This window comes from Melitaea cinxia, chromosome 13 (genome assembly GCF_905220565.1).
Source record: "Melitaea cinxia chromosome 13, ilMelCinx1.1, whole genome shotgun sequence".
In the NCBI taxonomy this organism is placed as follows: Eukaryota; Metazoa; Arthropoda; class Insecta; order Lepidoptera; family Nymphalidae; genus Melitaea; species Melitaea cinxia.
In genome coordinates, this window is record NC_059406.1 from 12,684,453 (window position 1) to 12,708,169 (window position 23,717).

Below are 23,717 nucleotides of genomic sequence, written 5' to 3' on the forward strand. Positions count from 1 at the left end.
GTTAGGTCATTACTATTCGGTTCGCTTGTTTTTGTATCGACTTTTTATTGCAATATACAATGAATTAAAATTAACATAGATAGAAGGCTAATGTGGCTTCGAAGAATTTGGGGTTTTTACTACTCGATACTCGCTTTATATACATACGACATACCTAAATTATACCTAACACTTCAAAACAACTTACTATGACCTTCCGCTATTAGAATAGTTACAAAGCATTTTCGGTAATTCAATATGTACTGGAGCCGAATGCAGGCAAATCCATACGAGATATTATAATATGTGTCAAACATTACGATGGACGAAATACGTTATAACGTTATGTGAAATATTAATCAAGCAATCCGAGATGATGTACGTAAGTTGATCATTCATTCATCGCTGGCTGTGGACTGTGGATTAATTAAACGAACACAAGCCGCATTTATAATAATATTAATAACTAACGACTTATCACTTGGTAATATGACTCATATTGTGGTCTCACAAGTTAAACAATGTCTAAAATTAGTTATGTTTTTAATTACTAATGTTTTGTATCGCTATAGGCAAGGATATTGAGCGCTGATCTTCTTTGTCTTTAACATTTTATGGAAATGGGATATTTAATGACAACTTGAAACTATTTTCATATTTTTTTTTTTGTTTGCGACCTTTGTACGAGGCGCAAAGCGATTTCTACTTTGTTGCCAATGTACTGCTTAAATATTTCGATCTATAAAAACGAGGCACTATTATTTTAAAATACAATAACAATCTCTTTATTAAGATGATTTTATTTTACAGGGTGTCTGACTGTCTGTTTCAGTCGCTGATAAAGTTACTTAGAAGACACATAAGCTACTGATACTCTGTATCGACAGATGGTAAAATAGTTAAGTTTTTCTTAATTAATAAATTACTACTTTTACTTTTACTGGTTACGAATATAACTTGTTGTAAATAGAACTTCCGACAGATAAAGAGTAATTTAATGGTAAAACAGAAAAAAAAAGAACTGCTGTGTTGGATACTGTCGTACATCAGGATATCTTTATAAGCAAACAATGAAACGAGGTTAGTTTTTTTTTAATTATTATTAAGTATAAGAAATGTCTCGGTGTTTCGAATTAAGTAAAGTTAGTTCTAAAATTCCTATATAGGACTACAGACCACGTTAAAGCACTTAAAACATGTATTGTATTTTTAAAATAAAATGTTGTTACAGTATTAGAGTTATTGTAAAAAAGAAAACACAATATTTTAACCCTCTGTCACAACTGCAGTGAACTTTAATATAGAATGTTATTACAGTCTGAAAAACGGTTGAAATGTCGACATTAAAAATGTAATCCAATCCACCGTAGTGCTTTCCTAGCAGAAATACTAATGAAAGATAAATTTTATTTTATTTTGAATTAGAATATTTTAATATTATCTATTTAAATAAATTTTTATTTGTATGACTGGGACGGTTTTATTTATAAGCCGAAGAACCAATAAACTAGTTTTTAATAAAAACCATATTGCAACATCAAATAATCTTAAGAATAATTAATGAGTTCATAAAGTCAATATCAAAAGGGATCTAAATATGTAAAAAACAAAAACCTAAGCAACGCCTACCGAAGCGTTAAAAGGCCATAATATGTCATGTATTAGAGGTTTCACGAACATTGTCTTACTAAAATAGCTTTAAACATGAATAAGCGCAGTACGCAACACTAAGCAACAACTTTAATTATTCTTTATAATTTATAAATGGGTCAGAAACTACGAATCATAAAAGATATACAGATTATTATATCTTTATACATATATGAATTCGCTTTTATTATAATGAATACGCCATACATTCCAATTTTTTAAATCAATTGAAACTGAAACTGACCCAATTTAACTCAAACAGCGTACACGGCTGAAAATTCAACGCAATTAAAAAGTCTATTTTATATACTAGACTGTTATGTATTGCTCATTACTTATGCCATTATTTTATGTAATAAAAGTTTTAAAATATATTTACGCCCTTGACGCCGCGTTGGCGCAACGGTTACAGCCATGGATTGGCCCTGTTGCGTTGGCGGTTGCGGGTTCGATCCCCGCTCATGACATACATTTGTATTGGCCATACAGGTGTTTACCGTGGTCTGGGTGTTTGTTCAGTCCTTGTGGGTCTCCCCACCGTGCCTCGGAGAGCACGTTAAGCCGTCGGTCCTGGTTGTTATCATGTACACCTGATAGCGATCGTTACTCGTAGTAGGGAATATATCCTCCAACCCACATTGGAGCAGCGTGGTGGATTAAGCTCTGATCCTTCTTCTACATGGGGAAAGAGGCCTACGCCCAGTAGTGGGATATTACAGGCTGAAGCGTTACGCCCTTTCGATGCAGTTCAAAAGTTCTTCTAATACGATACTAATAAGAAAATTCGTGGTTCTTAAATGGAACTTAAATAGGTATTATTGAAGGTCTAATATGATGTATTATTTAAGTATCTAGCTATGTATCTCCTACGTAAAATAGAAATATCACTTGTAAAATATAAGCGAAATTTATTTGTTATTTTTCTAAGTTTCCTTTATTTCGATTGAACCGCACAATCCAATATACAATTACTTAAAAATTCCTTTGTCATGTAACTTGTGACCGATCAAGCGGTTCATTGGCATCCTCTTAAACGAAATAAGTCTACATTTTACTCTCGATTCTATTATACGTTAAGGAGTTATTTTCTCTTGAGCCCCAATAAGAAAAGTAATTTCGCAGGTAAATAAACAGTACAGGATAAAGGACGGCGTCCGTTAACATAAACAGCTGTTCGCCCACCTGCCGTTACCGGCTGCTAACACGTCTATACATCTTTCGTTTTTTATTTACGTTAGTTTGAATTGAAGGGGACATTGAGAAACTTTTCTATTTTTATAAGAAATACAAAACTTAGTATAGTTGGTAAGTGTAGTTTGGTGTGTATGCTGTTTATAGTATCATAAATTTTGCTGTATTGATTATTCTTGGTTATGTTGAATTGTTATTATTATGTTGCTGTGTGGTTACGGCAATGAAGAATATAGCCACCCCCTCTTTTCCCGTGGGTGTCGTAAGAGGCGACTAAAGGATAACACAGTTCCACTACCACCTTGGAACTTAAAAAGCCAACCGATGGCGGGATAACCATCCAACGGCTGGCTTTGAAATACACTAGCCGAAGACGGGTAGCAGCGTCTTCAGTGCGACAAAGCCAGCCCTGCGGTCACCAACCCACCTGCCCAGCGTGGTGACTATGGGCAACACACATGAGTTGAGGAGGCCTATGTCCAGCAGTGGACTGCGATAGGCTGAAATGATGATGATGCTGATGATGTTGAATTGTCTGCAAATTTTACAACTATAAATAAGTTGCTATATTTTTAAGAAAAGCTGAGCATACTTTTAAATTAAACAAAAACATAGAAAATTGTAACTTTAGTCGTGTATCTTACCTACTATAAATTTAGTAATGCTGGTAAAATAAAACAAAATGTTACATGACAAAATTGTAACTGACTTTTGGATGAAGAATTATTAAAACGCATATTTTAAATACGGCTGTAGTACAAATATTAGCTAGTTCTGAAGAATATTTACAAATCCTTTTTAACAAATTTTTTTTTAATAAATATAGTATTATTCAGTTGTTTTTACCACTAAATACATTGTAAATTATACAACAATAATTTTATAAAGTATATAGGCAACTTAGAGAAACACGCATATAAAGTAGGTGACCGAATATGAGAATTTTTATAATTTTATAATAATCAGTGTCATAAATATTAAAAGTATGCGTGTACTACCGTTCATTTACCGTAGTATTTTGTTGAAGTCATCGAAAAATCGAATTGTTTATTATTGTATCCTTCCAAATCCACACACATTATTGTATCCTACACGGAGAAAGATGCCTATGCCCAGCTGTGGGATGTCACAGGTTGAATCGTACTATTGTTTTAATTTTGGCTTTAAGAGCAACTAAGCAGTAACGTCTAAAATGTTTTTCTTTTTCTGTCTCAACTATGAATATTAAATTAGAATTGGTATAATTAGTACAAAAAAAAGTGTTATAACCAATATTTTGTCAATTCTATGTCAAACGTTATAAGGTTAGATTAAAAAAGTTTATATTGTTCAGCGCTGAAGTTAGAGTAGAAATAATTTTATATGGTGGTTAAGTATTCTTAAATTTTCTAATTTCGCGCATTTTTTAAAATCTTTTCTTTCATAAGAAGCTTCTCCTGACAATAACAAATACAACAAAAAAAGAATCAGGTTATACAGGTGATGTGCTATAAAATCTAAAAAACGTAATAACCCGCGATAAAATCCGAAAAAGTTATTTCATTATAATGATTGAAACTCGCTTAAACATTAGAAAACAATATATAAATGAATTTTAAATACAATTTGCTAAAATAGGCTACGAAGAAGAAATGTAATCACTAAACTTTGTCAACGATGGTTAAAGTTTTAAATAAAATAAATTAATTGAGTAACCTCCTCCTTTTTTGAAGTCGGTTAGCAAAAACAAGCAACATAATTATGTAAAACATACAAAGAGAAAGTAATAAAGTTTAGACCCACTCGCTAGTACGTTTAAAAAAATGAAAATTTAAAAATGTTTATACAGTACCATTTCTCATAACAATATACTATTTAATTACATTTTTTTTTTGTTGTAAATAATTCGTAGAAGGTCGGTACATAGAGCGAGTCACGGAATGCAGAGTTGTGAGACCATAGTCATAACTTTCAACCTTCGTCCATTCATATTTTGCGTTCCTCCTCGAATCCTTGGCATTACTGTGCCTACGTACAAGGACAAAGTTTATTACTTCTCCATGTTATTGAATATACTACAGAAACGTAGTTAAAATATATTTGATCGTATCCATTACTAAGAATAACAAAAAAAAAAAAAAAAAAAAAAATTGCGAAATTAGGACGAACACGTAAAATACTGCACAACTTTGCACTATTTAAGACAATGGAATTTTTCTTTTTTCATTACCCTTTTTGGGATTTTTTTTATATTTGAAATGCATTTACCTATTATAATTCAAAAGATACAACTCTGTAACAGACTGATATACATAGAAGTTTCAGTAGTAAGGTTCTGTCGTAAAGAGAAGTTTATGTAATAAAATACAGTTGTTATTTATTTCTGGAAACCGGAGACAATAGTTAAGGTGACAGTTAAAAATATGAGGATGGTAAATTCTGATAATGACACCTCATTGCTTTATAAGTGCCGCGCCTCTGACGCGACCATGATTCATATAAAAACTAGAATAACACGCAGTATGTTTTTTTTTTATATACACATACACTAGCTGACCTGGCGAACTTCGTACCGCCTTTTTTTATCTTAAATATAATAATTACATATCATCACTACATAGTATAAAACAAAGTCGCTTCCCGCTGTCTTCATGCTTGATCTTTAAAACTACGGTATGGATTTTGATGCGGTTTTCTTTAGTAAATAGAGTGATTACAGAGAAAGGTTTATGTGTATAATATTTGCATAATATAGTAGAGGAACACTTATAGTTTTTGCAAACGTGCGAAGCCGGAGAGGGTCGCTAGTATCAAAAATAAAATATAGCTTATCTTTCAAGTTGGATCAAACTGCACACGGTGTGCATAAAATCCGTTAAGTTGTTTAGGAGTCCATCTCGGACAAATGACGTGATGCGTAATTTAGACATATTAAAATTATGTTTTGTACATTTATCCATACAAATAGCCCCTTTTTTGCTCATACAATAAAAATGTGTTATATGTGTGTTTATGCAACTAAACGTTTATTTGTGGTAGAGATTTTGTTTTGTAAATTACGTACACACTATATTGAAGTTTTACTGTCTACTAGATAATGTTATAAAGTTGTAGTTGGTACTACATTCATTGTTACTTACAATCATAATCATATTTGTTACTAATATATTTAAAAGTAATCTTACATATATTTTCACTAGTGACTCAGCAAACGTTGTCTTGCCGCTAAACGCTATTTAAAAATAGGGGTTGGTGGTAGAAGGGTGGAAATTTAGGGTTGTATGTATTTTTCAATGCCAAATCATAATAAAATAAAGAATAAATAATTTATCTAAAAATTAAAAAAAAAATTGGGGTGACTACCCTTAACATTTAGGGGGATGAGAAATAGATGTTGTTCGATTCTCAGACCTACCCAATATGCACACAAACTTTCATGAGAATCGGTCAAGCCGTTTCAGAGGAGTTTAACTACAAACACCGCGACACGAGAATTTTATATATTAGAGATTAATTTCCATACTTTTTAATAAAATGTATGCTTACATTGCAGATTGTTAAGGCTTTAAATCTGTTTGCCTAAAACTTTGCAAGGGGTAAACTTAGTCGGGAGGCAATTTGGAGAGAATGTACACAATGAGGCCGAACCCTTCAAGTTGTAAGGACTTTGACATGAAGTTGAGATTGAGCATCTGTTACTGAAACAGATATCGACAAAGTTTTTAGATTTTACGTATTGCTTTTGTTCTTGTTCAGATTTATGAGGAATCGTTTTTAAGATGACTTATTGAAAGATATAGGAATGTCACTACGATGGTAACTAACGAAAATCAACTAGAATGCTGTAGTGAGTGTATACATCTTTTACAAAGCTGTATTTTTACAGATTTAATAAATAAAATGAAAAATGTTATATATACTAGCTATGTTGTAAAACTTTAGTCAATAAACATACCTAACTTTGTAAATTGATGATATCTATTATAAAAAGAAATGTTGAAGGGAATTTTTATAATATTGAGCCAAAATTGTAGTAATTATTACTATCTATATATTGGTCACAGATCACTCTTTAAATGAAACTTAACATGAACCTGTACTAGAAGGTGGAACAAAGAATATTTTTATCATAAAATTCAGTGTAATTTCGTTGGGAGAAAGTATAAAACTTTCGTAGATTTCAATTTCAATAGATATTTTTAATATGAAAGTCAAAATCTCAAAAACCGCTAGAAGCATAAAGATGAAATTTAGCGGGGTGGTTGGTATAGTTTATATAGTTAGTAGACGTTCGCTGATAACGGATTCTTCGATAGGGTTTCCAATCAAAATAATATTTTAAGACTTTTCTTTTTTTTGTAGTATCCTGTTCGGAAGAAAAACCGAACAACCTTAAGATTGAGACGAAACGTAGACACAAAATTTACGCTTTATTACGATTTAATGAAAATCGTGTTGGCGCATCGGCCAGATCGGTGTTTATTGCGCTAGTGGTCGCGGTTTCGATTCCCGCACATGACAAACATTTGTAATTAGCCATACAGATATTTGCTGTGGTCTGGGCGTTTGCGCTTGTGTATTGTGTGTTTCCAGGCTCCCGATACAGGAGAAAATACTACTGGGAGCTGTTGAGTGCGAATCGTTTATGTTTATAAAATAAATATTAAATAATAAGAAATGAAACAAGAATCGTACAAGACAATTAAAATAAAAAATAAAAAATAAAAGATCGCATTTTTTTTAAATAAACGATCTTCCTACTGTAACAATGCATTAATAAATCGTAAAGAGCTTGTAGGATTTATTTTTGTGTTACCCACAGATTAGGAAATTCTAAACAATTTTTTAATACCATATCAAAACCGACACGGTAAGTCAGAGATGCAGGTTCGATCCCCGCTGGAACGGTCGATTTTTGATATGATATTAAAAAATAGGATAGGATAGGATAGGGATAACAAGGTTCCACAACCACCTTGGGACTTAAGAAGCCGACCGATGGCGGGATAACCATCCAACTGCTGGCTTTGAAATACACAGGCCGAAGACGGTCAGCAGCGTCTTCGGTGCGACAAAGCCAGTACTGCGGTCACCAACCCGCCTGCCCAGCGTGGTGACTATGGGCAAAACACATGAGTTCACGTTATTTTTGGCGTAAACTTGTGGAGGCCTATGTCCAGCAGTGGACTGTATAGGCTGTAATGAAATTAAAAAATAGCTTGTAGGGTTACCAGTTACCACATATTTTTAATCTTTAAAATCGATTTTACTTTTGAACAACGTATAAACTTTTTTAGACTATTCTATTTTTTTTTTTGTAGATACATTACTTTTATTGCACCCGTGTTTTATGTTTGCTGTTATTGTTTTGACATTGAGGAGTATTCTAGCGTTTGTTGATTATTTTTCAATGTAACCTCTTATGTCTTGTACTTTATCTACATATGCTAGCGCGCTGGTGAAATTGAGGGTAGATAATATTTAGACAGTATTTTTAAGCAAAAACTAATAATACCTTCTAAAGAAAAAAATTATAAGTATATATCTATAACGATATACCATTTATTACATTACTATTTACAATATACAAAATATAGGAATCTAATTAAAATGTTCTGTGGTATAACTTTTGCGTAATATACAACCCTAAACAATTTCAACTTTGAAGACAGAACAAAGAATTCCCGATAAGGTATCAATTACTGAAACTGAAAACTTAAATTGCTACTCCCGATAGCTTTGGGAAACTAAATCAGTAATGGAGTTTGTTACTCACGTTTCTCGCGTCTATTAGCAATATAATTATTTTAAATCCCTAAAGAATTGATGATTTTTTGGTTTTGTTTAATTGTGCGTATCGGCACCCAAACGTTGGCGATTGCGATTTCGGTTGCCGCTCGGGATGGATATTTGTATTTCTAGAAAATATTTGAATCTGGTCTGTCCTTGTGGGTCACACCGTGCTTCAGAGACCACGTGAAGCCATTGGTCCCGCTTGTTATCATAGACACTCGATAACGATCGTTACTCGTAGTAAGAAATATATATACCAAGCCGCAGTGGAATAACGTGGTGCATTCAGCTCCAACCCTTCTTTTGCATGGAGAAAGAGGCCTATGCCCAGCAATCGTATGTTACAGGTTGAATCAATCGATCGATTGTTTTTGATTATTGTATAATCTTTTTTTTTTTTTGGTTTATTTTTTTCAATAATGTACGCCAACGAATGTATGATTACCTACCTATTTATTGCTTTTTGCATTTTTGTTCTCATGTAAGTAACGTGCGTCTCTATGAAAATAAATGTATTTTAACCTAAGCGTACTTAAGTCACGTAAATAACCTCTACTACACCTCTCTTTAGGTTTTTGGTTTAGTAGTTAGAAGTAAGTTGTCATTCTGACAAAAGTAGTCATTGAAATTATTTCTTTATTTTCAAAATTGTGTATCGACTTGAAAGAGGTTTAAAGAAATGTGACAAAAGTAATATTATGTTCCTCTTTAATTACTTACTTATGTAAATTTATAATTAATTATGTTGTCTCCAGCAAAAAAAATGTTATATTATTACAAGATTATAATAAATACGTAAAAAAAATTCCGCTTACGACAAATAAACAAAAAAACAAACACTTCAATTTAAAAAATTACGAAACAACTCCATACGGAAAATTCGTTAAAATTTTAAACAAGCGTATTATATATGTATACGCTGAGCAACGATGCCACGTGCATACACAATTACATAATATGGAATTTAATGGAAAATTTAGGCTATGTCCATAAAACTTTCGATGTCCAAGGTTGCGACCTTGGAGGCATAGGTGCGACATGGGACCCATCAATTTACACACACGCCATAAAACTTATTAATTATTATTTATATTTTTTAATTAACATATTATTATTAGTAAATAAATATTTTAAGTAGTCTTAGAATATGTGATAGAATTAAAAATGTGTAGTTACGAGAAATCTATACAAATAAATAAAATTGGAATGTCTGTTTGTAATATTAAAATAACCGCATTTACTAAAAATGCATATGGGTATATACACGATACATATAGCAAAATAACATTTTTTACAATTTTTATCTGTCTGTCTGTCTGTTTATTCCGGCTAATCTCTGAAACGGTTGGACTCTGTTTATATATATAGCTATAAAGAAAGCACTTCGATTTATGCTTTCGAGGACAAGCTACGGAAACATCTTTTCTCCGAAATGATGAACCTCTGATAATTGTTGTACCCTCAATGTATGTACTTTTGTATATATGTATGTATATATGTATATGTTTATGTATGTATTAGTATGTGCCGGATCGTCAAAAATGGATATCCGCGGATACGGATACGGATATTTAGTGTGAAGATCCGTGGATACGGATACGGATCTTTATTTACTCACTCAATTGGTGTCGGTGCGTGGCCTTGAAACGATAATAGGCCAATGATGATGATAACTTCCCTAGTCGGGCTGCTGAATTTTAAGTAGGATATTTCCTGCTGTGCTCTACCTCATTGCATAACAACATGCCAATACTACCGGAGCGCCGAGTGGCAACGTATCGTTTGACGAAAATTCCGAACTTAAAATTATTGTTTTCTAAACTGAAGTTGTTTTTCGGGAGTTTTTTTTCTTTGTTGGGAGTCGGGAAGGCATACAAAAATTCTGGAGAATCTCGCCAAATCACGACCATCGGGCTAGGTAGCATTGAGCGCGTATTACTTTTGTTTAGCAACCAGGTTCAGGAAACGTCAAGCGTCTAAATAACTTAATAAACCGCGATAAAATCCGAAAGAGTTGTTTCAATAAAAATGTTATTTGTTTTTCATTTTCTTATATTTATAAAAGTAATGTCATAGCTTTCTATGTCTAATAGTGATATCATAAGATAGTTGATTTAGTATATTTGAGTTACTATTAGTATGATAACTTACTAGAATATATGTTTGCAATAAAATGTGCCAAATATTTTTTAATTATACTACTTAATCACATAACTAAGCATTTTATCCTGTCAAATAAATTTGAAAATTTATAAAAGATCCGTCCGTATAAGATCCTCGAGAAAAGTGACGGATACGGATACGGATATCCGGAACATCACTAGTACTTATGTATGTATATGTATTTGTATATGTAGTTAAGTATATATGATTTTTATATCACTAATTTTGAATGTATATATTATAAAATAAATATGTTTTTTTTTTTAACCTTTTTGTTCAGTTTTTTTTTACTTTATCACTCTTGCGCTTATGAGTCCCGCAGTAACATCATTTCTCACCAACGTGGTTAGACTGGTAGAGATTTCTTTTAGAGATAAGTTCGCCCTTGCCAACATCTCTTGTAAAAATGATCTGTGATTGTTTCTTTTTTTTTAAGTGCAATAAAGAATAAAGATAAAGATAGAGAACGAAGAAAGAACACCTTTTATGAATATTATGATGATAAATATAATTTATATGCTAATATTTTTAACATCTATGCAAAAGTAAATAAAATTATTGTTCCTGTTTAGTTTACGATAAATTTTAAAACGTCGCGTCGATCTTTTTGAAGCTACGGAAATACTTTAAAAACTTTAGATATTTTATTCTTAATTTTTTTTTTTCTAAAATGCTTAAAAGAAATACCAAATATATTTACAACGAGATTTCTGCTTATACATACATTAACTTCTGTCTTCAACTTATAAATGCTCAGATGTATGACGAAGGAGGCATTCCTATTATGAGCATTAACCAATTTACTTCAATTAAACATACTTAGGATACATATGTGCAATGACCGCGAACACTACACCAGTAGACCTTGTCTTTATTAGGTATGTAGTTTTTCTATCTTTAATTTATTTTAATTAATATTTTTTTCATTTAAGATCGCAACACTATTAAAAGATTTTATAAAACAATGTATTAAAATTATTTAAGCTCAAAATGTATTTAGATAAATATCACATTTTCTTCTAATATGTACATTAGTTAAAAAGTTACCAAAATGTATGAATTTTAGGACAAAAAAAAATTGAAAAAATTTTAAATTAAAAATACGTACATGTACTGGAGACATGGCATTCATTAAGGACACACTGGTAGATTATCCAGGATTCCAGTTCAATCATAGTGGACGCTGTCATTATTCCGGCAATTAATTATCACTTCAGTTAATAAATACGAAATTTAATACGGGGTATATATTTTATTTCACTACAGCCTTTCACTTAACTTTTATATTTTATAATAACAATTCATATGCGATAAATTTTCAGTCAATGTTATAAATTGTAAATAGTCCGTTAACATGCGAATCGTACTCAATGTTTTGATACCGCCCACGTCCAAAGCTTGAGCTTTACATGAAAAAATGATACAATCAAGCTATCCTCTCTGCTACTAGCATATTTCTACGTTAGCCGCCCCGACCGGAATCGGAAATCACAAGTAGGGCTGCCATAACAATACAGCACTATTTTCCTCAAAATAATTTAATCTATCAAAATTTTACGGTCGTTAAACTATAATTAAATACAACGATAATATAATACGACGATAAAAAAATACAACGATAATATAATACGATGATAATAAAAGGAATAGTAGATTTGAATTAAAATTTGTTGTTGTTAAAGTTGACAAGAATTTTACTAAATTATGTAGTAAATATCTTTGTATCAAGATGAATTTTAAAATTATACTATTCAAAACTATTGACGATAAAATAAATACTTTTTCAATGTAATTCTGTTATTTCTACATCATTTTTTTCTTTTATATTACTTCGGCCTTAGTCCGTCTATTGCAGACTACTTAGACAATGTCAGACGGACACTGTGTCACTTAGGACACTCTTCAGGAAAATCCAGAGTTGCCTTAGCTTTGCACCGCCCTCTCGACCTCACTGGCTAGGCCCACAAGAACGACGAGTCAATACGTGTGGAGCCAGTTCAGCTGCAGGAGTCTTTCGAATTTTAGAACTATGCCACGAATGCTTGACGGAGACCCCATTACGGGTTTCAAATGAAATTTTCCTTCTTTCCAGGACCCTGATAATCTTGAGCCAAGCCTCGGTCTCAATCTGACTCAGTGATAAATCTGAACTACAATAAAATAAACAAATGAAATGCGTTCATAATTTAGTTAAATTCAGAGTTACTAGTTGAATGTAAAACATATTTTTATATCAAAACTTGTTTAGTACATTTGTGTCAATCTTATGTGTTAATGTTACTTAAAATTGAATATTTTTAAATACTCCAGAAAAGGTAGCAAATTTTAATGATCTGGTAACATTTTCTCCATAGATAATTATGGAATGTAGAATGGAGATTGCAATTTATCGAATTTTTCAGACAATAATGTAATATCAAACAATTTATTGAAATACCTATTTAACTGTTACAATTTATATCCTATATTTATATACAAAATCATCTACTTAATAGTATAAAAAATGACATTACATTTTTTCATCATCATGCAACATTACCTACTTGTCAATTTCAGAATATCAGTGTTGTCTATGGCTTCTTATAAGTGGTTCGCGCAGTAGAAAGTGCTCTATTTGTAAATATTGTTAAACTGTAAATATTAGAAGAAAAAAAGTGTTTATACAGCAAGTTTTGGTTTTTAATATTTATTTAAGTGTTTTATGGATTTTATTTGTCATCTGGGACAAAACTAAGCCCTTGCAGGTGAGTAAAATATTGTTACGCACTATATTTATATCAGTGGCTTGTTTATCTAGCAAAGGTAAATATAATATTAACGTATCATAAGCACACACAACATAATTATTAATTAATTTATCGGTTTAGAACAAATAAAGTCGTAATTAAAGTGAAATAAAACGCTTTTCTGTGTAACCTTGAGCCAAAGAGTGTCATCGTTAAAAACAGCAGCTGTGCTACAAAATTTACATACGTTTTTAAATGCAAGGTGTATGCTGTATTGTAATAAAACTTTACATTTTAGTAATGTCGTTTACGCTTTTCAAATTAATAAAATAATTATTATGTTGATTAAATATAAACTTTGCTCATTTTATTATTAAGTCCAGATAAAATACAATAGTTTAACAAGATCAACCAACAAAATTGTCTAACAAGAAGAAACAAGTCTTCATTTTAATTATTGTATATTATATTTATTAAAATGCAAATGTAAACAAATTTGCAATTTAATAAATATAGTATTCAAAGTTAATTACATTATATTTTTATTTTTATAAAACATTTTTATATATAATATGTTTATTATATATTCTATAATAGTTAACAAAAATAGTTTTGTCATACATTAATCACATAGTACTTATTTTTTAAAGATTTTCCTTTCTTCTTTAGTATCTGGTATATAGCTACATTTACACACTAGTAATAATTATGATGGTTATATGAACTAGTTGCTGTAATGACACAGCTAAATGAAAGTAAAAAACGCTAACCTTTTTTCACAGCAACCGCTTAACACCAAAAAGAGCATTATATTTAAAAAAAAATCAATATTTTTTAATCAACACAGTAAATTATCAAGCTTGGTAAGCAATATCTTTTGAGAATATTGCTGTGCCCTGTGATTTTGCCTGTGTTGATGTGAGAAAAAAAGATATTCAAAATATATAGCCTATATACTCCTCTGTAAAAGGGCCTTCCTTAATGGCCTTCCTCGATATATGGACTATCCAGCATAAAAAGAATTTTTAAATTTGAACCAGTAGTTCCTGAGATAAGCACATTCGAACAAACAAATAATCTCTTCAGCTCTATATATTAGTATAGATTTATTTAGGCAGGCAGTTGAACTGATGGTTGACTGTTTTCAACAACATCTATTAATACTGAAAATATAAATATGTTTTATTTTTTCATAAATGTATTTACAGATGTTATCTAAGTTAATATGATTGTATATGGATAGCGTCAATAACATCAGTCTATTTGTGAAACTTACCTAAGAACCTTTTTATGGAGGTCATCCACTTGTAGTCTCGGAATCTTAATCTAATTAGTTCCTCAATTTAATTAAAAAGTTAATTCATGTAAACTATAAATAATAAATCTTCTTTTGCTATTTTTAAAGTTTAAACTATGTACACACATATTGTACACTGTAAAAATGTTTAAGAGAATAATTTATAAAAATTATAAAAGAGCAATCTACAAAAATATAAATATTATAGCATTTTAATCTAAGTTTATATATTTGATTTTTGGGAAAAGTTCAACACAACAAACATTTTGAACAATTTTTGCAATGCCTGTTGTGTTTTGCAGAATAGTAATGCGGTATATTGAAACCAAAGTTTGATATAACCGAAATTTTGTAAACGCATTAGATTATTAATTACCTGTAATGTTTACAATAATATTACGTGTTAATAAATAAATAAATAAACATTAACAGACTCTGATGTGCTCTTTTTTTTTCAAACATATTACATAATGAAAACATATCAAGGAGAGAATTTTAATATATTATGTATGAAACTCATTTATATTTTAAACATTATAATATTAAAGTAATTAAATACGTGGTTCCTATCAGAAATTTTATTTGACACTCGAACTTTCTAACATTAATTTGTATAACTTGATCACTAATATGTCTGATTAATTATGCTAGTATCTGGGTGACCGAGCTTAGCTCGGTATTTTTAGTAAATCGTGTTTTTTGGAAATCATATTTAAATACGAATTCCATATTTATAAAATATGTATAATATTTTTTTTCCCGACAATAATAAAAAATATAAATAAATATAAAAAATCAAAAATATTAAAAAACAATAATGATAAAATATGAATAATATTTTTCGATTTTACCGACATAATAATAAAAAATAAGAACTAATTATTTAAATAAAAATAACGAGTGCAATTTAAAAAAAAAAAAATTATAATCGATCTGGAAATTTGAACCGTGGCCATTTTGGTCGATCGCGACCGGCCGATTTCCCACCTGAGCTATTACAACTTTATTGACAAGCGCGAAATTTACCTTCGTACGATACGATATTGTAGCAATTTTTTCATTGTCTAAAAACTGAGATAAAACGACATTTTCTAAAAATGAATCCTAGCTAGATTTATTTATCTCCCCCGAAATCCTCTGCATACTGAATTTCATGAAAATCGTTGGAGCTGGTAGTTGCTATGTAGTCTTATTTAAATTTGATCGAGATTTTATGACTTTTTGAATAATCTATGATAAGGAGTTACTTGACTATTATTTCGTGTGCCTATGTTGTATTACTTCTCGATGTAATTGAAGTCAGTATTTTGATTGATTGCGAGCAAATATTATTATTAAATCCTACTATGAAGTACAAAAATTAAATAATTGTATTAATATTTAATAGGCTTATTAGAACTAAACTAAAGATATAGATATTAAAAAACAGTAAAATCATTGGAACCACAATAATATATTGTTATCAATGATATCAGTACATAAAACACAGGTAAACACTCCTATCAGTTATTGATATGTGCCACAGTAATGAGTTTACAGTGTTAGTCACAGTTGAGAATTGGAAGTAGTAAATGTTGATAACAAGATTTTTCATTGTTTGTTGCTTTTTATTTTAAAGACTTGATTTTGCGTGTTCTGATTAAAATATGTAACATTAAAAAAATGTCTTAGAATTGAATTAAAGTGTATATTTTAATTCTGAAATAAAATACACTGCACAGGCCAATCAATAGATTTTATATAAGATTTTTTTTTTTTTTTTTTTATAACAAGTCTTATACATCCATGGGCTTATGAACCCATGTCCTTTTTTTACTCTAATACATGCAAATTTTTATTTTTATTTTTTCTCTATTTCAAGGTAGGCGTTAGTCAACAACATCGCTGTTCAAGTCAGACTATGTTTCTTTTTAATGTCTCCAAAAGAGACGTGAGTCCACCGACCGGTTCTTAATCTAATCTATGGTACAACATTTTTTTTTTTTTTTTTTTTTTGTATTATTATTATTTCCTTATAATACTATACTTATATCTAGCTAAATCTTACATTATTTACATGCGTAATAATCGTTTTCTTAGAAATATATTTTTTAATATTGTCTATATTACTACCAACTTACTCCTCCCAAGCAAAGCAACCTATTCGAATTTTATTTTGACATCTCGAGAATACTCTCAACGACGGCGGTGTCTCTATTATGAATCGCCATCTTGAGAATATGCTCGAGGATGTCTTTTTCCGTAGCCTCCGCCGCTCTCCCGACGAAACGACAGATCGCGTCATCTCTGTAGTCGGTGTAGTAGACACTATCGCGTGCGAAACGCTGTCATGTATTCGCAGCCTCCCACTCCTCGTCTGGATGACGATGACACTCTCACTCGTCTGGCCCTGCGCCTCGTGGATAGTCAAGACACGCGACCCCTCCCCTTTCCCGTATCCCCGGTCCACCAGCAACTTCTTCTCTTCCTGCGTGAAGACCAGGTATAGGGTCCAGTTCTGTCTTGTAGAGATTTGCGCGCCCGTGAAGCTTTCCACGCGCAGGGAACGGATTATTGGGCTTGAGCTATAAATATCTTTGTAGACCTCGCTGATGGCGAAGGCGACATCCTTGGGGTTTCGGTGCGTACAAGACAGCTCCCACGATATGCCTGTTATCAGGGTTGGTCTGCTGTACCGCATCTTGAACAGGTTTTCCCTGTCGATGTACGGCAGCTGGTTAATATCTCCGATGAGGACCACCTTCTTGGCCCCTGATAGTCGGGCTGCCATCACTATGGCCCCGAAGTGGTTCATGAGGGCTTCATCTACCGTAAGACGGCTGATTTTTGCGCCCCCTCGAAAACCATTGACCAGTACGGAGGCCATAGTGCGCACCTTAGATTTGGCTTTAACGCCATAGCGGTGTGCCAGCTTCTCCTTAAGTTCTTTGGCAGCCTCGACTGTGGTCGTAATGACGACTTCCTCGTCCTCATCGAATTCCCCGACTATGCGAGTTGTCTTGCCACATCCTGGAACCCCATTTATCCATTCCAGTGAAGGTAGCCCCCAGACCACGGAAGAATCATCGGCGTCACGGTCCCCCGTGATGGTTTGAGCCATCCGGAGTATCCGATCATCCAGCATTACTCTCGTGCATCTGGCCACTACCACCACCGGGTCCCCTGGTGGTGTATTGAAGATCTGAGGCTCTTGTTCCTGCCCCTCAGACTCGACCGCGCTCACGAAGCCTGCTGTGATGTTATATGCAGCCATATACCTCCCCGACATATTTCCTTTGAGTATCTGTCGAGTGTCGTTGTTGTAAATGGCTGCTTCGGCTTCTTCGAGTTCCACCTCCAGTAACTTTAGGTTGTTGTACTGGTAGGTCTGCATGATCTTATTGCATGTGGCCAGGTTCACCTCTCGGTTTGCCTTTGTTATGGCCAGGAACTCGGTAAGGGCATTTTGCGCGTGTTCAGACAGTGTGGACGCTGGTCGAAGTTTTGGTGGTGTTACTTGCCCCATATCGGCCCTTGTTCGAACAGTTGGTGGCGCCTCCGGGTGCTTCGAACTTTCGTCCTCGGTGAACCTTTCCAACGCCTTAATTTGCCGCTCTCTTGTATCGACCTGATTGGGGGACAAGTGGGGCGGTTTTTTGCCTCGTTTTGGGGAGATCGTCGATTGGATAAACTTCGCCATCGACATCAGGCTCGGTTTCGGTGTGGCTTTTGTCCGATTGCTTAACTCAGCCTTTTGGGCCTCGACCTGTTTCTGTAGGCGCTCCGATCCGCTGGGTGTGGGCTCTTCAAGAGCCGGCGATGCGGGGGGTTTAGATGTCCTGATCTTGGGTTTTAGGTAGCCTAGATCCTCCCCCCTGTCTTCGTATATAATGACCTCGTTGTTCAGTGAGGCCTTTAGACACCCGTACCTGTCTGATACGTTGCCTTTGTCATACCCGACTCTCATTGAGTCCACACTGATCCTTCCGGGGGCCCCACCGGAGGCCTCGTCCAGCCGCTGTAGTCACAAACTTGACTGCGCGAAGGCAGACCTTTCTCCTTCCTCGAAAAGCACGATTGTTTTATTTTTCAACCGCACCAGACGGTAAATTAAGTCGTCCTTCGGTTTTTGCGCAAGCGCCTCGATCTTAGAGCGCTTTATGCTTGTGTTTTGCGTGCTACCTGTCATCAGCAGGGCAAGCCCCGGCGTGACCACCAGACGATCCTGACCTTCGGAGCGACAAAAACTCATTCCGACTCTCTCCGCTTCGCTGTCCATAAACAGAGCCACGCATCTGGTCTTTATTCCCACTTCACCGCTTCCTTTCCATTCTTTGAACAAGGCCACTGGTGTTTTGCTGTGAGTAGGTTGCGGAGGTACGTTTTTATTGGCTCTCTTCTGGAACAAACTCTGCAGAGAAGACGGTGTGGTCTGTGTTATTTGGCCACGCAGCGTTTGGGTATTCAGGGGCTGAGAAGCAGTTGCCCCAGGCTGGTAAACGGTATATGGGACACGGACCTGAACGTGTGTCGGTGTCTGTGTAATTGTGTTTGTGTTTGTGTTGGTAGTTGTTGTGACGGTACTGGCACTATGTGGTATGAATGCAGCCTGTGGTAGAGCGGTCGTGCTATTTCTTTTTGCAGCCAAGGAAGCGGCTTTTCTCGCAAATGTCAGGAAAGACGTTCTACCCGGTTCATTTTCCAAGATGGTGCGGAGCGAGGTCTGGTCTAGTTTTGTCTGGAGTTTGAGTTCCAGAGCCAGCCTTTCTCTGCCGAACCTCGGACATTCCAGCAGAATGTGCAGAACTGTCTCCTGACAGTTTGAGTCGAAGATACACGAAGGGCTGTCCCTAAGGTGGAATCTGTGTAGATACGCCGCAAATCCTCGCATCCATCGCTTTATATAAGATTGGCTAATATTAAATTTAATCAATATAATGTTGCCATTAAGCTTGTAACACAGAGTCCATAGACCAATTTATTTAAGATGGGAGATGTCAAATATTTAGCAAAACTTTTTAGTTCATATGAAATTTAAAAATATGCATATGCATATGCTTACAAAAGTTCTTTTTTCGTAAGATTTTAACAGTTTACCTTTTAATAACTTGTAACCCACCCACACTAATGTCTTTTTGTTTTTGGCCCACCAGTGACTGAGTTTCATATAGCTGGCCTGCAGTGTATAATTTGATTGACATACAGTACATTAATTTTTATTAACATATTGATATACGTTACAACCAGATCGGACCGATATTATCCTTTCGAACCGTCAAACGTGTGAAGTTGAAATAATCTTTACAATAATATTACAAATAAGAAACCATTTAAAATATTCGTTAACTGAGCTTATATTTTACTTTTATTTGTAGCATATTGTTTTCATGTAAGTGACATTGTCTTTTTGAGAATAAAGTTCTTTAACCTTACAATTCCTGAAATTTTCTAGTTTTCTTAAATTATGTTCCATATGATCCTTCGACAATTTTTAGAAAACTTAAAACAAAAATGGCTAGAATTGATGCTGCCGTTCTCAAGTTTACCGCCTGGTAACACATTAAGCGATTCATTTTTAATCACATGGATAAGTTACTTTACAAGTTTATATAAACTTGTTAAATATTAACCTCTTTCTACACTAACTAAGTATGGATAACCAATGTTGCCACCCGTTTTACTTCACTACATAGTATAAAACAAAGTCGCTTTCTCTGTCCCTATGTATGCTTAAATCTTCAAAACTACGCAACGGATTTTAATGCGGTTTTTTTAATAGATAGAGTGATTGAAGAGGAAGGTTTATATGTACAATACATGCGTAATAGAGGAACATTGATAGTTTTTGAAACGGTGCGAAGCCGGGGCGGGTCGCTAGTATCATATAATTTTATTCAATAACGCGTTCGTAACAAAGCAAAGTTCGTCGTAACAATTATATGAATCGATGCACTTTCTCCTGCTTGTGACGAGAATACACGATGTTTATCTATACTTGCCAAATAACACATTTATATTTATTTAAATTTATGTACGTTTAAAAGAGTTACTAAATCTAAATAATTGTTTAACATTTTTTTTTTAAATAATAATAAAAATTATGGTTTAAGATTTCAAATATAAAACTCTCTAAACCGTCTTAACTTGTGTTGTCCATTAGTCGCCTCTTACGACACACAAGGGAAGAGAGGGGGTGGCTATATTCTTTAGTGTCTTTATTAGTCTTTAGTGTCGTAACCACACAACTTACCTTGCTTTGCCGTAACCTTGGAACTTAAGAAGCCGACCGATGGCGAGATAACCATCCAACTGCTGGCTTTTAAATACACAGGCCGAAGACGGGCAGCAGCTTCTTCGGTGCGACAAAGCCAGCGCTGCAGTCACCAACCCGCCTGTCCAGCGTGGTGACTATGGGCAAAACACATGAGTTCACGGCATTTTTGGCGCGAACTTATGGATGCCTATATCTAACAGTGGACTGCGATAGGCTGAAGTGAAAGCGTCTTAAAAATGTTAAACTTTAGTGTTTAAATTATTAATGATAACTTGGAACTTTTTAAAAAACTTATTTATTGCAAGTAATTTGACTCGATATTCATTTAAATGGAAGGATTTTTTCCTAAACACAGCAATAGATACTTATACCTACTTTATAAATATTTTAAACCACCAGTTTTACAACCACATTCTATGTAACAATAACATGGATATATACCTACTTATGATATTATATTTCAAGATAGTCTATTATATGCTTTGGTATTCATATTTTGGTCTAACTACATGGACTGTGGTTTAAACCTATTGTTACATAAAAGTATAATGTTCAAATAGGGTCATTGCGCCTGTTCGCGTCCACCGCCCAATTCGCGTCCATTTTACGGATCTCACTTTCAAAAGTCTCGAAATTAAGTATACTAAGACACCAATAAGTCGAAAAGTAATTACCGGCAATACCTCAATGTATAAGAGGCACGCACGCATAGACAAAAGTTCTCTGCGTCCAAGCAATCCTGGGTAAAAAAAATAGTTAGTGAGGGCTGTTCAACAAGAGAGCGCGAAGGCACGGAATAATGAGAAGAAAATAGTGAGCAGCGGTTCGTTTGAAGGTAAGTCTTTTATTATTTTATGCCTATTTTGAATACATAGCTGTTTCTAGGCGTTGATTATGATAAAAGGAATTATAATAATTATGAATTTGCTTATTTTTTTTATAGTTAACAGTTAAAATAAGGTGGACGCGAACTACTACACCGAATTTATAAAACTTCCACTTTGCGTCCGCAATGGACGCAAACTATACCTAAAGGGATTAATAATAAAACTAAATCGCGTCCATTTCTTAAATTAATTCTATAAGTTTAATACATAAAACTAATAACTACAAGTTTAATACCTATTCTACTTTGAATGAAATAAGTAATTTCTTTCTTATTTTTTTTTTTCTGTTTAAGATGAGTTCTTTGCAGATAAGAAGAAGAAAAAAAGAACATACACAGAGGAAGATTTAAGAGAAGTTTTGCTGGTACAAAACTTATCTACACAAATAAATAAAATTGGAGTGTCTGTTTGTAATATTAAAGTAACAGCTTTTTACTAAATGCATATTGATTTATACACGGTACATATACCAAAATAAGCAATCTCTTTACTGTATGATGCCCTAATAAGAAGTCAGCTTGAGTATAATGCGGTAGTATGGTCTCCACATGAAGTCAAATACAGTCTCATGCTGGAACGTATTCAAAATAAATTCACCAGGTTTCTTTACCTTAGGCTTAATGACGTGTATCCCTTGTATCCCTTGATGTATCCAACATTGTTTGTATTGGGCATGGTTGGATACAACAAGGTGGAGACTAGGAGAGAGCTGGCTCTGGCAACTTATATTTTAAAATTATTATTTGCAGTACCCCACGGCAGAACCGAGCTAGCTAGTATCAAATAAAACCAAGTAACGAAGAAGAAAACATAACGGTATTATTAATATTTAATGCGAATGGAGATATGTGTCCACCTCGTATTTTGTTTCCATAATTATTAATCAAGGCTGATCTTTGTGGTGCTGTGTGCTTACGGCATCAAAGAATATAGCCACCCCCTCTCTTCCCGTGGGTGTCGTAAGAGGCGACTAAGGGATAACATAGTTCCACTACCACCTTGGAACTCATAAAGCCGACCGATGGCGGGATAACCATCCAACTGCTGGCTTTGAAATACACAGGCCGAAGACGGGCAGCAGCATCTTCAGTACGACAATGCCAGCCCTGCGGTCACCAACCCGTCTGCCGAGCGTTGTGACTATGGGCAAAACACAGGAGTGAACTTGTCGAGGCCTATGTCCAGTAGTCGACTGCAAAAGGCTGCTGTGATTATAATTGCAGGCTGATCCTTTAGATTGCTTACATTCCTTTAAAATTCACAGAACAGATAATTGTTGAATTTTATAGGTGGAATTACTATTTACTTACTAAATACATGGGTACCTAATTTGTTTTTTAATTTTAAGTTCTATCAATGTTTAGAAGAATAAATAGGTGTTTTATTTTCTTTATAGTGATTTATTAATGTTAATATTATGTTGATTTTTAAATAACTATAATTCTTCAATAAATAAATTATTAAAATCCAACCTCTCTTTACATTATCATAAAAATATCACCTCTTTATTCCTTTTCTAAGCTGGTGGACGCGAAGTGGTCCAGCGGGTGGACGCAAATTGGATTTTATGGACGCAAACTGGGTAAATCGCCTAATTCTGAAGTTTGTATTTAAATAAAATAATAACAAGACGTTTCGAACAAAACTGAAAATTAATCTTTAAATAGACTATATAATGAACACAGTAAATAAATTTTTCATAGAAATTAGTACATTTTTATTTTCTTCTTCATACTTGCCAACTGCACAAAGTGGACGCGAACAGGCGCAATGACCCTAAATATCTTTTAACGGTCGTA

The 23,717-nt window shown here is 33.6% G+C and overlaps 2 protein-coding genes and 1 long non-coding RNA gene across 3 annotated transcripts in view; 2 read left to right on the forward strand and 1 right to left on the reverse strand.

Annotated features, from left to right (window-relative positions):
* Positions 1 to 12,232, reverse strand: part of LOC123659045 (tumor necrosis factor, alpha-induced protein 8-like protein 2 A) — a 64,062-nt gene extending 51,830 nt beyond the window's left edge. Inside the window, exon 1 of the mRNA XM_045594319.1 lies at positions 11,864 to 12,232. Within this exon, the coding sequence (XP_045450275.1) occupies positions 11,864 to 11,945 (82 nt within the window). The 5' untranslated portion in view covers positions 11,946 to 12,232. The remainder of the gene's footprint in view (positions 1 to 11,863) is intronic.
* On the forward strand, positions 5,629 to 10,777 carry LOC123659046. The gene is made up of 2 exons (XR_006743966.1): positions 5,629 to 5,740; positions 10,731 to 10,777. It is a non-coding gene; the product is annotated as an uncharacterized LOC123659046 (long non-coding RNA).
* Positions 12,233 to 13,311: 1,079 nt separating the features above from the next.
* Positions 13,312 to 23,717, forward strand: part of LOC123659164 (OTU domain-containing protein 7B-like) — a 46,062-nt gene continuing 35,656 nt past the window's right edge. The window contains exon 1 of the mRNA XM_045594420.1: positions 13,312 to 13,499. The gene's annotated coding sequence lies outside the window, so the exon portion shown is untranslated. The remainder of the gene's footprint in view (positions 13,500 to 23,717) is intronic.